The sequence below is a fragment of the Callorhinus ursinus genome, unplaced genomic scaffold (assembly GCF_003265705.2).
Source record: "Callorhinus ursinus isolate GAN/ISIS: 27379988/994484 unplaced genomic scaffold, GSC_fseal_2.0 scaffold34, whole genome shotgun sequence".
In the NCBI taxonomy this organism is placed as follows: Eukaryota; Metazoa; Chordata; class Mammalia; order Carnivora; family Otariidae; genus Callorhinus; species Callorhinus ursinus.
Genome location: NW_027397096.1, coordinates 9,289,569 through 9,306,504, shown reverse-complemented (window position 1 = coordinate 9,306,504; position 16,936 = coordinate 9,289,569). Strand labels below are relative to the sequence as shown.

At 45.3% G+C, this 16,936-nt stretch overlaps 1 protein-coding gene and 1 pseudogene across 1 annotated transcript; both read left to right on the top strand.

Annotated features, from left to right (window-relative positions):
* The first annotated feature begins 7,623 nt into the window (after positions 1-7,623).
* Positions 7,624-8,777, top strand: LOC112808075 (neo-calmodulin pseudogene; annotated as a pseudogene).
* Positions 8,778-12,321: 3,544 nt separating this feature from the next.
* Positions 12,322-15,043, top strand: LOC112808351 (C-C motif chemokine 14-like). Its single transcript, XM_025851438.2, has 3 exons — positions 12,322-12,535; positions 14,261-14,375; positions 14,819-15,043. The coding sequence occupies exons 1-3, from the start codon at positions 12,337-12,339 to the stop codon at positions 14,907-14,909; spliced, it is 405 nt and encodes a 134-aa protein (XP_025707223.1). The 5' UTR covers positions 12,322-12,336; the 3' UTR covers positions 14,910-15,043.
* The last annotated feature ends 1,893 nt before the right edge of the window (positions 15,044-16,936 follow it).

Below are 16,936 nucleotides of genomic sequence, written 5' to 3'. Positions count from 1 at the left end.
GCACAAAATCGGACCTTTTAGAAGTTGGCTCGGCGGAGGGACGTCGCTGCAGTAGCTAAGCGGGGGGTGGAATCCTCCCGGGACAGTGTGGTCTCAGGACCCTTGGGGTCACAGAAAGACCGGGGGTGCCTGAGTGCAGCAGAGCTCCCAGGTATCAGAGCGGGGAAGCTGGCTGCAGAGACGGAGCAGAGGCGCGGGCTCGCAGCTCGGGGTTGCCATAAACTGTGATCCGCGGCCCAGTCGGGCCACTGCTCCTCCAGCAGGGACCCAACAAGCGGCAGAGCCGGGGAGACTCCCCTTCCTCCCCCGGGAGGAGCGGTGCGGGAGCGCACCGCAGGGATCTGCTGGGTTTGGAGACTCCACACGGGGTCGGGTGCCAGAGATAGAAACGCTCGGTCACAGGCCGGGTGAGCGCGGAGAGCGGCCGGAGACCGGGGACACGGGAGTGACTGACTGCTTTTCTCTGGGGGCGCACTGAGGAGCGGGGCCCCGAGTTCTCAGCTCCTCCGGGCGGAGATTGGGAGGCCACCATTTTCACCCTGGTCCTCCAAAGCTGTACCAGAGCTTGCAGGGAACAAAAGCTCCCGAGAGCAAGCCCGAGCAGCTTGCTTAGCCCGGACCGACAAGGGCGGGGCAATTCCGCCTCCGGCAACAACATTTGGGAACCACCGCGCAACAGGTCCCTCCCCCAGAAGATCAGCACGAACAGCCAGCAAGCCAAGACCAAGTTTACCGATCAAGGAGAACCGGAGAACTCCAGCGCTAGGGGAATACTGCACATAGAATTCATGGCTTTTTTTACCATGATTCATTAGTTCATCAAAGTTAATTTTTTAACTGTTTTTTGGGGGTTTTTTTGGAATTTTTCTTTTTCCCTTTTTCAACCAACATCTTATCAATCCCTTTTTTAAAAAAAACATTTTTTATTTTTCATTTTTAGAGTCATATTTTATCCCTTCATAGTAGTTACCCTTATTTTTGGCATATATATATAAGTTCTCTTTAAAATTTTGAGATACAGTTTCTTCTAATAGATCAAAATATACCCTAAATCACTAGTGTATGGCTTTGTTCTAGTCTCCTGCCTGATCACAGTCTCTCCCTTTTTTTCTTTTTTTTTCTTTTTTCTTTTTAAATCTTCTTCTTTCTTCTTTCAAACAACTTCTTATCAATTCCGTTTGTAAAACCTTTTATAATTTTCATCTTTCCAGTTATCTTCCATCCCTTCATTGTATCAACCCTTATTTTGTACATATATGTCTTTCTTCCTTTAAAATTTTAGGAGGCACTTTCTTCTAACAGACCAAAATATGCCCAAAATCTAGTGTGTGGCACTGATCTATGCACTAGCCTGCTCATATTTGATCATATTCTGATTTTTTTTGTTTTGCTCTGTTTTTGTTTTTATCCTTTTCTTTTTCTTTTTTTTTCCTCTTTTTTCTTTCTTTCCCTTTCTTTTCCCCTGGTTTCAGGTCTTTTCTGATTTCTGTAGAGTATATTTGCTGGGGATGTTGTTAACCTGTTAGCATTTTGTTCTCTCATTCATCTATTCTCCTCTGGACAAAATGACAAGACGAAAAAATCACCTCAGCAAAAAGAACAAGAGGTAGTACCGTCGGCCAGGGACCTACTCAATACAGACATTAGTACGATGTCGGACCTAGAGTTCAGAATCAACACTTTAAAGATACTAGCTGGGCTTGAAAAAAGTGTGGAAGTTATTAGAGAAACCCTTTCTGGAGAAATAAAAGAACTAAAATCCAACCAAGTCGAAATCAAAAAGCCTATTAATGAGGTGCAATGAATAATGGGGGCATTAACTGCGAGGATAAATGAGACAGAAGAGAGAATCAGTGATATAGAAGACCAAATGATGGAAAATAAAGAGGGTGAGAAAGAGATAAACAACTACAGGATCACGAGGGCAGAATTCGAGAGATAAGCGATACCATAAGACGAAACAACATTAGAATAATTGGGATCCCAGAAGAAGAAGAAAGAGAGAGAGGGGCAGAAGGTATATTGGAGCAAATAATAGCAGAGAACTTCCCTAATGTGGGGAAGGAAACAGGCATCAAAATCCAGGAGGCACAGAGAACCCCTCTCAAAATCAATAAAAATAGGTCAACACCCTGACATCTAATAGTAAAACTTACGAGTCTCAGAGACAAAGAGAAAATTCTGAAAGCAGCTCGGGAGAAGAGATATGTAACCTACAATGGTAGAAATATTAGATTGGCAGCAGACCTATCCACAGAGACCTGGCAGGCCAGAAAGGACTGGCAAGATATCTTCAGAGCACCAAACGAGAAAAATATACAGCCAAGAATACTATATCCAGCTAGGCTGTCATTGAAAATAGAAGGAGAGGTAAAAAGCTTCCAGGACAAACAAAAACTAAAGGAATTTGCAAACACAAAACCAGCACTAAAAGAAATATTAAAAGGGGTCCTCTAAGCAAAGAGAGAGCCTAAAAGCAGCATAGATCAGAAAGGAACACAGACAATATACAATAACAGTCACCTTACAGGCAAATACAATGGCACTAAATTCATATCTTTCAATAGTTACCCTGAATGTAAATGGGCTAGATGCCCCAATCAAAAGACACAGGCTATCAGATTGGATTAAAAAACAAGACCCATCCATATGCTGTCTGCAAGAGACTCATTTTAGACCCAAAGACACCCCCAGATTGAAAGTGAGGGGGTGGAAAACCATTTACCATGCTAATGGACACCAAAAGAAAGCTGGGGTGGCAATTCTTATACCAGACACATTAGATTTTAAAACAAAGATTATAATAAGAGATGAAGAAGGACACTATATCCTACTTAAAGGGTCTATCCAACAAGAAGATCTAACAATTGTAAATATCTATGCCCCTAACGTGGGAGCAGCCAATTATATAAGGCAATTAATAACAAAAGCGAAGAAACACATTGACAACAATACAATAATAGTGGGGGCTTTAACACCCCCCTGACTGAAATGGACAGATCATCTAAGCAAAAGATCAACAAGGAAATAAAGACTTTAAATGAAACATTGGACCAAATGGACTTTACAGACATATTCAGAACATTCCATCCCAAAGCAACAGAATACACATTCTTCTCTAGTGCCCATGGAACATTCTCCAGAATTGATCACATCCTAGGTCACAAATCAGGTCTCAACCGGTACCAAAAGATTGGGATTGTTCCCTGCATATTTTCAGACCACAATGCTTTGAAACTAGAACTCAATCACAAGAGGAAAGTCGGAAACACCTCAAATACATGGAGGCTAAAGAGCATCCTACTAAAGAATGAATGGGTCAACCAGGAAATTAAAGAAGAATTAAAAAAATTCATGGAAACCAATGAAAATGAAAACACAACTGTTCAGAATCTTTGGGATACAGCAAAGGCAATCCTGAGAGGAAAGTATATAACAATACAAGCCTTTCTCAAGAAACAAGAAAGGTCTCAAATACACAACCTAACCCTACACCTAAAGGAGCTGGAGAAAGAACAGCAAATAAAGCCTAAACCCAGCAGGAGAAGAGAAATCATAAAGATCAGAGCAGAAATTAATGAACTAGAAACCAAAAGAACAGTAGAACAGATTAACGAAACTAGGAGCTGGTTCTTTGAAAGAATTAACAAGATTGATAAACCCCTGGCCAGACTGATCAAAAAGAAAAGAGAAATGGCCCAAATCAACAAAATCATGAATGAAAGAGGAGCGATCACAACCAACACCAAAGAAATACAAACAATTATAAGAACATATTATGAGCAACTCTATGCCAGCAAATCAGATAACCTGGAAGAAATGGGTGCATTCCTAGAGATGTATCAACTACCAAAATTGAACCAGGAAGAAATAGAAAACCTGAACAGACCTATAACCACTAAGGAAATTGAAGCAGTCATCAAAAATCTCCCAAGAAACAAAAGCCCGGGGCCAGATGGCTTCCCAGGGGAATTCTATCAGACATTCAAAGAAGAATTAATACCTATTCTCCTGAAACTGTTCCAAAAAATAGAAATGGAAGGAAAACTTCCAAACTCATTTTATGAGGCCAGCATTACCTTGATCCCAAAACCAGACAAAGACCCCATCAAAAAGGAGAATTACAGACCAATATCCTTGATGAACATGGATGCAAAAATTCTCACCAAAATACTAGCCAATAGGATCCAACAGTACATTAAAAGGATTATTCACCACGACCAAGTGGGCTGCTTCGTTTATCCCTGGGCTGCAAGGCTGGTTCAACATCTGCAAACCAATCAACGTGATACAATACATTAACAAAAGAAAGAACAAGAGTCATATGATCCTCTCAATAGATGCAGAAAAAGCATTTGACAAAGTACAGCATCCTTTCTTGATCAAAACTCTTCAGAGTATAGGGATAGAGGGTACATACCTCAACATCATAAAAGCCATCTATGAAAAACCTACAGCGAATATCATTCTCAATGGGGAAAAGCTGAGAGCTTTCCCCCTAAGGTCAGGAACGCGGCAGGGATTTCCACTCTCACCACTGCTATTCAACGTAGTATTAGAAGTCCTAGCCACAGCAATCAGGCAACAAAAAGAAATCAAAGGCATCCAAATTGGCAAAGAGGAAGTCAAACTCTCACTCCTTACAGATGATATGATACTGTATGTGGACAACGCAAAAGACTCCACCCCAAAACTGCTAGAACTCATACAGGAATTCAGTAAAGTGGCAGGATATAAAATCAATGCAAAGAAATCAGTGGCATTCCTATACACCAACAACAAGACAGAAGAGAGACAAATCAAGGAGTCGATCCCATTTACAATTGCACCCAAAACCATAAGATACCTAGGAATAAATCTAACCAAAGAGGCAAAGGATCTGTACTCAGAAAACTATAAAATACTCAGGAAAGAAATTGAAGAAGACACAAAGAAATGGAAAAACGTTCCATGCTCGTGGATTGGAAGAACAAACATTGTGAAGATGTCAGTGGTACCTAGAGCAATCTACACATTCAATGCAATCCCCATCAAAATACCATCCACCTTTTTCAAAGAAATGGAACAAATCATCCTAAAATTTGTATGGAACCAGAAGAGACCCCGAATAGCCACAGGAATATTGAAAAAGCAAAGCAAAGCTGGCGGCATCATGATTCCGGACTTCCAGCTCTATTACAAAGCTGTCATCATCAAGACAGTATGGTACTGGCACAAAAACAGACGCATAGATCAATGGAACAGAATTAAGAGCCCAGAAATGGACCCTCAACTCTACGGTCAACTCATCTTTGACAAAGCAGGAAAGAATGTCCAATGGCAAAAGACAGTCTCTTCAACAAATGGTGTTGGGAAAATTGGACAGCCACATGCAGAAGAATGAAACTGGACCATTTCCTTACACCACACACAAAAATAGACTCCAAATGGTTGAAAGACCTAAACGTGAGACAGGAGTCCATCAAAATCCTAAAGGAGAACACAGGTAGCAACTTCTTCCACCTCAGCCACAGCAACTTCTTCCTATAAACATCGCCAAAGGCAAGGGAAACCAGGGCAAAAATGAACTACTGGGATTTCATCAGGATGAAAAGCTTTTGCACAGCAAAAGAAACAGTCCACAAAACCAAAAGACAACCAACAGAATGGGAGACAATATTTGCAAATGACATCTCAGATAAAGGGCTAGTCTCCAAAATCTAGAAAGAACTTATCAAACTCAACACCCAAAGAACAAATAATCCAATCAAGAAATGGCCAGAGGACATGAACAGACATTTTTCCAAAGAAGACATCCAAATGGCCAACAGACACATGAAAAAGTGCTCCACATCGCTCGGCATCAGGGAAATCCAAATCAAAACCTCAATGAGATACCACCTCACACCCGTCAGAATGGCTAGAATTAACAAGTCAGGAAATGACAGATGTTGGCGGGGATGCGGAGAAAGGGGAACCCTCCTACACTGTTGGTGGGAATGCAAGCTGGTGCAACCCCTCTGGAAAACAGTATGGAGGTTCCTCAAACAGTTGAAAATAGAGCTACCATACGATCCAGCAATTGCACTACTGGGTATTTACCCCAAAGATACAAAGGTAGGGATCCGAAGGGGTACTTGCACCCCGATGTTTATAGCAGCAATGTCCACAATAGCCAAACTGTGGAAAGAGCCAAGATGTCCATCGACAGATGAATGGATAAAGAAGAAGTGGTATATATACACAATGGAATATTATGCAGCCATCAAAGGGAATGAGATCTTGCCATTTGCAACGTGGATGGAATTGGAGGGTGTTATGCTGAGTGAAATAAGTCAATCAGAGAAAGACATGTATCATATGACCTCGCTGATATGAGGAATTTTTAACTTCAGGAAACAAACTGGGGGTTGCTGGAGTGGTGGGGGTAGGAGGGATGGGGTGGCTGGGTGATAGACATTGGGGAGGGTATGTGCTATGGTGAGCGCTGTGAATTGTGCAAGACTGATGAATCACAGATCTGTACCTCTGAAACAAATAACACAACATATTTTAAGAAAAAAGAAAAAGAAGAAGATAGGAGGAGGGGAAGAATGAAAGGGAGTAAGTCGGAGGGGGAGACGAACCATGAGAGATGATGGACTCTGAAAAACAAACTGAGGGTTCTAGAGGGGAGGGAGGTGGGGGGATAGGTTAGCCTGGTGATGGGTGTTAAAGAGGGCACGTTCTGCGTGGAGTACTAGGTGTTATGCACAAACAATGAATCATGGAACACTACATCAAAAACTAATGATGTAATATATGGTGATTAACATAACAATAAAAAATTTAAAAAAAAAGAACAAACAACAAAATGAGCCAGTTCTTGACTTGTGTTGATATTTGATTTCTTTTAAGATGAAGCTTATCAGAGCTGTTTAATTATAAAAGAAATATCCAATTGGGGAAAGTTTAAACATGGCTAAATAAGTCTGGCAACCAATTTTCAATTTTAAAAGCAAAAATCTTAGGGGGCACTGTCTGGTTCAGTCAGTAGAGTGAGCAACTCTTGATCTTGGGGTTGTGAGTTCAAGCCTCACATCGGATATAGAGGTTAGTTTAAAAATTTTATCTTTTTTGAAGTAAAAATCTTGGGAGTAGTGCAAAATAGCTAGAAAAATTGTGTTTAAAAGTTCTTTAAAAAAAAAAAAAAAAACACAGGGTACCTGGGTGGCTCACTTGGCTAAACAGCCAACTCTTGATTTCCACTCAGGTCATGATCTCAGGGTCCTGGGATCAAGCCTGCCTTGGGCTCTGTGCTTGGTGGGGAGTCTGCTTGAGATTCTCTCTCTCCTTCTCTCTCTGCCCCTCCCCACCATGCTCCCATGCTCACTCTCTTGGTCTCTCCCTTTCTCAAATAAATAAATCTTTAAAAAATAAAACAAAAACTTCAAAGAGCTGCAACAGAAATCATCAAGACATAAAACAGCAAATGGAAACATTCACATTTTTACTCTTCTACTTTTAGAACCACAGTGAAGATTTTAAATATACAACTCATTCCCTTTTCTCCTTCCCCCACCCCTCATGTATTCATTCTCTTGCTGTGAACCACGGGGCTCACCTGAGAACTCAGCTAGGACTGGGGCAGAGGGCATGACCCACATGGTTGAGGCCAGTGTGACCTGTGATACAGCCAGTACGGCCAGAGGATTTGGTATATACAGGGGACAGTGCAAAGAGGTAAACATATTGAGGTTAATGGGAGCCAGATTTCTCAGTGATAAAGTAGAGAGGGAAACACATAGACAGGGAAGGTTAAAATAAACCCTGTGGTGTTGATTTGGAATTGAATGTATTGGTATAAACTTTTGGTTTTTCATATAGTGAGACTGATGATATAGAAATTGCTATAAATGTGTAAGATTGATATAATAGAATAGATATAAATTTACATACACATTCACACATACATGCTTCGATATATTTCCTAGTTCTGTCCACTAAGAGCTCAGTCTTAAGAGCTATGCCCTTCCCATAAGCAGTGAGCACCCTAAGCACCCAGATTTCTCAAAACCATCCTTTACTAATGGGAACCAGGACTCATTGGAGAAATGGTTGATTTCTAGAGCTGGGGCCAAGTATAAGATGAGCCTCGGATCATCTTTTTCTGCCAAAAAGCAAAAAAACAAGGATAAATCAGAAATCTTAAAATCTTCTAGAGAATGGGGCAGTAGTGCTGAGAGCCTCGCAGGCAGGGGGCCATTACTCACAAGGCTGAGTGCACAATGTGCCTTAGCTGCGGCAGTGGCGGGGGCATCCCACTACCACAGCCCCTGCACTAGAGCAACCCCCCTGGCTCCCTCTGCTTCCCCCTCCTTTAGCTCGCAGCATGGCTGATTGCTGAGTTTAAGGAAGCTTTCTCCCTATTTGACAAACACAGTGATGGCACCATCACAACAAAGGAACTTGGAACTGTCGTGAGGTCACTGGGTCAGAACCAAACAGAAGTCCAACTGCAGGATATGATCAACGAGGTGGATGCCGATGGTAATGGCACCATTGACTAGCCAGAATTTTTGACTAGGATGGCTGGAAAAATGAAAGATACAAACAGTGAAGAAGAAATTTGCGAGGCATTCCCAGTCTTTGACAAGGATGGCCCTGGTTGCAACAGTGTGGCAGAACTACCCCATGTCATGAAAAACTTGGGAGAAAAACGAACAGATGAAGTCGATGAAATGGTCAGAGAACCAGATATTGATGGAGATGGACAAGTTGACTATGAAGAATTCATATAGATGATGATTGTAAAATGAAGACCTACTTTCAATTCCTTTTCCCCCTCCAGAAGAATCCAACTGAATCTTTTACTTACCTGCTTGCAAAAAAAAAAAAAAAAAAAAGTTCATTTATTCATTCTGTTTCTCTATAGCAAAACTGAATGTCAAAGGTACCTTAGGTCCATACACTCAAAAATCTGCATGTATTGGTTTGTGGTCCTGTCCTTTAAAGATCAAGCTCCCATCAGTTTTATAGTATAAATACTTGTACTATCTTAATGATCAAGAAACATTTGTGTTAAAAATGATAAATGAAAAAAACAGATTGAAAGCATATTCAAATGTGTTCTAGTTCAACTTGTTAGTATAAATTGTCATGGCCGGTTTACTGGAAACAAACATTTAAAATTGGTTTACCTCAGGATGCTGTGCAGAAAAATGGATGAAGGATAAATAGTCTAAACATAGCCCCACTTAGCAGAATGGCCCTCTCATACTTCCATGTGCCTTGACCCATGGTGATGATGACACTCATCCTGGTAGCGGGCTGCGTGTGTTGGGTTAGCCTTGTCCTCGTTGTACTAGAGCAAAGTGGGTGTGGCTGTCACCATTCACACCAAGTTTTAAAAAGGAAGGGACTATCTTTGGACTCCATTTTTAAAACCTTCTGAACCATGACTTGGAGCCAGCAGAGTAGGCTGAGGCTGTGGAACACCACCAACATTGCTGTTCAAGAAATTACAATTTATGTCCATGCCAAGTTGTAAATGCTAGTCTTTTTTTCCAATAAAAAGACGATTAACTTTAAAAAAATATCTAGAGAGATGAAAAACCAGGGAAAAAACACAAATATAAGTCCCCCCTCGCAAAAATTCTACTCTCAAGGTAGAATTCTATACCCGGCAAAAATATCCATCAAGCATGAGGGATGAGTAAGGACATCTTCAGACAAGCAGGAACTCAGAAAAATGTATGTCCCACACACTCCTTCTGTATTCTCTGATTTTTTTTTAAATCCATGTGTATGTGCTGCTTTGGAAAACATTTTTAATATTTTTTAAAAAGGTACTACATACTTACTGGTGGGCAACAGAATATTTAATGTCTCCATGTTGCTAACAAATTCCATTCATCCCACTGTATTGTAATTTTCATTTACTTTTTTGAGTCTCTCTTGAAGCTATGAGTCCTTTGAGGTCAGGGTCATCTTCATTCCCACCCTCCAAGCGTAGCCCAGTACCTGGCATTTGGTCTTGTGGCAAAGAAGTGATGTAGTCAATAAACCCATTCCATTTTCCTCCTAGGCACACAGATGATCTATATTTTCCATATTTTGTCATTAACTTGGAGCCAGGTAACTTCATTCTGGCCATGGAGTGTTAAGTGAAAGTCATCTATATCAGGGGTGCCTGGGTGGCTCAGTCGTTAAGCGTCTGCCTTCGGCTCAGGTCATAATCCCAGGGTCCTGGGATCGAGCCCCGCATCGGGCTCCCTGCTCGGCGGGAAGCCTGCTTCTCCCACTCCCACTCCCCCTGCTTGTGTTCCCTCTCTCGCTGTGTCTCTCTCTGTCAAATAAATAAATAAAATCTTAAAAAAAAAAAAAAAGAAAGTCATCTATATCATTTCTGGGACTGGTACGTGAAAATCTCTCAGCTCTCTTCTGCCTCTCCCATTTGTAGCAAACTTGGAGGCCTTGTGTTGAAACTGCAGGAATCACAGATAGAGGAAGCCTTAGTCCCTGAACAGGTGCATGAACAGCCTTCCCCAACACACACACCCTCATCCTACTGCTCACACACATTGGACTGTGACGTGAGCAAGAAATAAGCCTTCATTTAATTAATCCCCTGAGATTTAGGGGTTGTTTATTATAGCAATTAGCATATACAGATTAACATAGATAGGAACTTAATAATTTCTTAGAAAATAAAGGGATTTCCTGTAAGGCTCCTAACAACAACTTCGCAGGGAGGCTAAGTCTCCAGGAAAACAAAGTAAACACTGTTTCCTTCCAATTCACGTTCACCCTAAAACTTATTTCCTTAGATGGTTCCTAATGGCAATTGTTATTTGATTTGAAGAGTTTAAATAGTACTGTTAGCGATGATAACAAATACAGAATATGTCTAACAAATGGCTATCTTGGAACCCCAGCATGTTTCCTGTGAGATGTGTACCTACTTTGACCTGCTCAACTTATTTATTCATGCTTCTTCTAAAACATGCCTTTATAAATTACCTGCTCCCTGCCAGGTGTGTGTGAATGGGCAAAGATAAAGAACAGAAGCTCCCTGCCCTGATGAGTCCAGTCAAGGAAAGAAGATATGAACAGCTTTCCAACCACAGCAGCAAGCGAAATGGGCGAAGGGCCCCCAAGAAGAGCATGGTAAAGGCCACTGGACTAAGGCGGATCTGTTCTGCATCCTAGTCATCCTGTAAATATGAGCAAGCCCCTGGCCCTTCCTGAGCCCCAATTCCTCCTCCGTAAATGGCCAGTTTAGACTAATCTAAGGATGGCAATACATAGCCTGTGAGCCGCACCCTAGCAGGAACCACATGTTAGTCACAGCACTCCCTCTGAGGTGTGTGGACATGGCCTCAGAATGGTCTCCAACACAGAACTCTGGTCCACCCTGAATCAGTGAAGTGTACTAGCCATCCCTGAACAGGGCATTTTCTAGGTACCCATCAAGCTTCTCTTTAACAAAAGTCAGAAACCAGGAAAGGGTCCCAAAGGGATCCACCTGAGCTCAGAAAGGGCTCAGACTAAAGGCTTTGCAGAAAAGCCACACTAGCCAGGACACTTACAGAGACAGCTTCGTTGGGGCAAGGAGGGCGGGGGGGTCCCATGTTTGCCCAGGCCATAGCAGTTAAGAACACAGACTTGGAAACTAGATTGCCCAGGTTTGAACACTGATTCCACTTATCAACTGTCAAAGCTTGGGTGAGTTTTTTATACTCCCTCTGCCTCAGTTTCCTCAACTGCTGATTTAAAGATTAAATGGGCTAATATTCCTTAAACATTTGGGACAGTGCCTAGGGCATATAACCATTATGTAACGTTTGTTAAATCAATTATCTACTGAGCATCGTGGCACTTCTTCACCCCAGGGTACGGTGAGAGGGTAGTGATAAGGCTGGGAGCTAGAGGTTCTGCCTAAGTGTTTAAGTGAGGAGTTCCTAGCCCAGATTAGTAAGACTGGACTTGCGGGGCTCCAGGCCTCATCCTGGTACCCCAAATCCCCTCTGATCTCCAGACAAACCGATCCTGAACCTCCCCACGTGGCCTTGTTCCAGGCCCAGAACTGGAATTGGGCACAGGCCACATCCCAGCCTTGAGGACTTGCACTAAGTGCACAACAGTACCCCCAGGCCCTGCGCTGTGGCCTACACCAAAGGAAGGGCTTATACCCAAGGAGTTAAATTTATTCCCACTAGGGACGGAAGGCAAGGTCCTCCCTGAAATCTTGGCTCTCCAGGCTTCCCTCGCTCCGCCCTCAACAAACGTTCAGGATCTGAAATTGCTGAGGCATCGTTACTCCCTACTTCCGTTTGTCATCTTAGTTCCCTCATTTTAAAAAAATATTTTGCCTTGATGATCATTTCTCAACAACTCCTCAGCCCAGGATCCTCCGAAGTCGCTACCAGGGCAGCTCTCCTCCTGCAGCAGCTCCCCACCAAGAGGATAAAGTTCTCCCCCACCAGGAGGATGAAAGTCTCCATGGCAGCCACCTCCCTCTTCGTCATCCTCCTCACCACCTGCACCCTGGGGCGCAAGGCTGAATTCTCCCCACGTGAGTGCAACACCTTGTCTTCCTTCCAATTTGGCCCCTGTGGGGAAAGAACCAGGAGTAAGGTTTTTGGGGAAATAAGGATGAGGGGCTCTCGAAGGAGGTCTGGGGTCTTCTGAAACTGGTTTCGGCCTCGCCCTCCAGGACCAGTCCGCCTGCCCACCAAGGCCATGGAGTGAGGCCTGCCTCTCCACTCCCTCAGTTCATCTCTCTCTGCCATTAAATAAGAGTGGCCCACCCCATCTGGGGGACATTATCCCCAGGGAGATAGAGGAGCAGTTTGGGGGGACCCTCAAAGCCATTTGTCCGCTTGCCTCCTGAGATTGGGGCCACTTTCTTCCAGAGTCAGACCCACCCCGCAAGGGCAGCCTTGCTTAAGTGTGCGCTGAGGGGAACCACGACAGTACAGGTCCCATCTCGCCACCCTTTCCCAGTTTATTCCTTAGGATGAGCTGCCTTCACGCACAACCAAAACTATGCCTCACCCTTCAGTTTTACCTTGTCTCCTTTTCAGAAACTGGGAGGGAAACAGAGGAGGTTATTGAAATAAAGCTGGTCTAACGTCAATGAGAATCTGGGCAGGGACCAGCGGGCCCCTTACCCCATTCTTTGGGGAGGGAGGATGCTAATTGGGTAAAAGACCAGGCCTTTCCCTTCCCACCCACGCATGCAGCCGCCCCTGGCGACCTCGGAGGCCACTGCCCAGACACTCCCAGTCCCATCCAGGTTGGTCACATAATGTGCACACCCCCATCCCTCCACTCCATGACCACGGTGCCTTCTTGTTTCTCCAGGGCCCTTGGTCAGAAATGCCCTTCCTGCTCCCTCCATAAGTCAAGCTTGACTGAACATGTGATTTCCAGTGTCCCCCTCCCACACCTCCAATGAGAGCCGTGGAATTGCAGAATCAGAAAATAACTGGACAGCTCACCTAATCCAGTGATGTTTAACATTTTTTAGACAGTGGAACCCTTCTTCAAGCAAAATCTTACTCAGAAACCTAATATGTAAAACAGCAAAAAGGGCTAAAAGGGATACTATCTCCAAAACTCTACTCCTAATGCATCAGTATCTCTGAAAGAGACCCCGAAGCCCCAAGACCCCCAGGAAGCTCAGTATAAAAACCACCAATCCAGTCCAACAACCTCATTGACAGATGAGGAAACTAACAGGGGAATAAAGTTGCCATGGGCACAAAGCCAGGAAAGGCGAGGGGAGGTTGGGATCTGGGTGTCCTGACTCCCTGTCCTTGGACCTTGGTGTCAGCTTCCTTCCCTCTTTGCAGGACAGGGGTTGCATGGGGACACAGGCGGAATGGGCGGATTGGGAGGGGCTGGGTCTGCACGCCCAGCTGGCATGAACCAGTTGGTGTCCCTGTCCCTCATGGAGATTTCTTCCAAATATTCCTCCTATGTGGCACATCTGTGCGAGCCTGCCCCACAGGGGTGGTGTGTACTCACTAAGAAGACTTGGGTTTTGCTAATCTTCAATCCAGAGCTGAAGGTCATCAGCCAGTCTTTCTAGAAGAGGTTGAAGAACAGGAAGGAAGGTGATTGCTGATGCAGGAGGAGGGAAAGAGGAGAGAATCTGCACAATCCTCTGTCCGAATTCAGCGGGGCCACCCCCTCCTTCCTTCCCTCTTCCGCCCTCTGTAATGCAGAAGCAGCCAGCAGGTCTGGCCTCTAACAAAGAGCCCAGGCTCAGCTTCGCTCCCTGCTGTCTCCTCAGGAGGACCTTACCACCCGGCCGAGTGTTGCATCAGCTACATTGCCCAGGCAATTCCACGTCACCGGATCACAGATTATTATGATACCAGCAGCCAGTGTTCGAGGCCTGGAGTTGTGTAAGTGGCACCCGCACACCCCACTGGGGGGCAGGGAGCCTGCAAGGCTGGGGGTGGGGGAGGGAGGACCTGGAATGGGGACTTCCCAGAGCCCCTCCCAGGTGCAGCAACCAGAGGGGCAACCTGGGGGCTTTCTGGCCTGGCTGAGCCTGCAGGAAGCCAGGAGGAAGCAGACCCTGTGGATGGGGAGGCATCAGGGAAGGAGATGGGGCAGGGGGGGGCACTTCCAAGGGCAGGGGAAGCACGGAGACTGGATGGGTCTAGGGGGGCCCTGAGGGGCTGGAGAGTATGTCTCAGAGAGGAGACTGGTCTTGAGCTGCCTCTAGCAGAGGAAGGAGAAACAGCCTAGGTGGGTGAGGAGTTTGCTCCGGAGGGCTGACCAGCTTTCACTTCCCAGCTGCTGGATGCCTCAGTTGGCAACCCTTCTCCCTTTTGCTCCACAGCTTCATCACCAAAAAGGGTCATTCCATATGTGCCAACCCCAGTGATGACTGGGTCCAGGACTACATCAAGGACCTGGGGAGAAATGAGTGACCCGGAAGTAGTGGAGAAGGGTACCGCTGACCATCCTAAAGAGAAGATGAGAGGGCCCCCCCTCTCAGCTCCAACTCTCAGCCCCAGCCGCCTCTCAGGAGCTGCCTTGCCTTGAATTAAAGACCTTGAATTCATGCCCTCCCCGCCGTCACTCATTTCTACTGAGTCTCCTCATGGGAGCCCAGCCGGGGTGGTACCGTCGGCATCAGCCTTTGTTCTGCAGAGGTGTGGTCAGCCCTGGGTACAAAAAAGCAGGTCAGGGCCTGCGACGGGGATACACAATCATCATCACGGTGGTAACAGATACCATTGTCTTAGCACTTTGTACCTTCCAAGCAGTCTGCTAAGTAGCCTGTGTGTATTATCTTATATAAACTACACAAGTGTAAAGCTAAGAGTTATCCCCTGGTTTTGCAGGTAAATCTTCATAAAGACTTCTTCATAGCAGCCAAACTTCAAAATCTTTTGTTCCGAGCTGCTCCCAAGGCCCTTGTTCCCAGCCATCTGGGGTAAGAATGATTTGTGGACATATTTTATCCAACCCTTCCCCTCCACTTACATACAGCAGGTTGTACTCTAGTGTTAGGGCCATTTCTGTGCCCTCCAAAAGGCCTAACAGAAAGCCTGGCCTAGAGCAGGTGCTCAGGAAATGGATGGATGGATGGATGGATGGATGGATGGATGGATGGATGGTTGGAATGAGGCAGGAATCAGGAGGAGGCTATGCTCCATGAATAACACCCAGCTGCCCCCAAAGGCTCTCAGACCCATCTTCAGGGTTTGAGGGGGAGCTCTGCGTACTCAGAAGAAGAGCATGCCCAGCGTAGGCTCTGTGGCCATCCTTCCCTGGCCAGCGGCCTCCCAAGACCAGGGCCAACAGGAGGCTTGTATGCTAACGGCACAACCAGGCTTCTCCAGACCTCCCTGCCTCCATAAATAGCAGCCAAGGGGGTACCCCACAGACATACCCTCCCTACCCTCATAAAAAGCCACAGCTTCCCCACCACTAACTGCCTTGAACCCAGCAGGACTAAATACATTACACAACTTTTCCTTATTTATGAGCAGTCATGCCAAACAGCAGGCCCCATAAGGGTCTCAATCCGCCCCTGCCTCTCTCTACTCTTCATTTACTGAAACGCTCCCCCCTCTGCCTCTAGAGCTCACAGTCCATCCACAGCAAAATCCCATATCTTCCATCTCTTCTCTGAACTCTGCCTTCAACCCCAGGAATGGGGTCCTGAGGCAGTCTGAAGAGAGAAGATGCTGAGGGACAGGTTAGCCCTGGTCAAGGCCGGGGACCCGGAACCTGGAACTGTGGGACACAGAAGCGGGTTGCCAGGTGCGTGCGCGGTTGGAGCGCCCTCTGCTGGCCATGATTGGCCACAGCGGCAGGTTGGAGGAACCCATACCGCGGGGACGCAAAAGGGATGGCCAACTAGACCTAAAACTGGTTCAGAGTCCAAGGTCCAAAGATATTTAAAAAAAAAAAAATCAACAAACAAGCCAAACACCTCAGCAATAAATGAGGACCCAAGGATCAGCACATTGTTTTTCTCGATGTATTAGTAACATAATCTGTGACAGGAAAAATTCTGAGCTCAGTCATGTGTCAGACGGGGGATGGGGGACATTGTTTTCAGAGGCCTAAACCCTACCCCTTGCCCCAGTCTGTGCACTCTCTAATCCTGCCTTATGTTCACCTTCCCAATGACGGATCACCTGGGGGAACTGGGGAGGCTCCACCCTCCCTCCACCTCCCCCAAAATAGAGACGGCTGGCCCCTAAGGTGGTGAAATCACACGGATCCGGTTTTCAGAACTGCCTGCCTCCTTCCTCAGGGAGAATTTCTTTAACCTCTCCAAGCCTCGGTGGCCTCATTGATAAAACAGAGTCATAATCTCCGCTTCACTCCTGCAAGGATTAAGTAAAACAGGGCGTACAAGGTGGCGGACACCCAGCGCACACGAACCACTCCCTCCCTTCTCCACTCCCCTCCTCCTGAACTTAAATCGTATTAATTCACC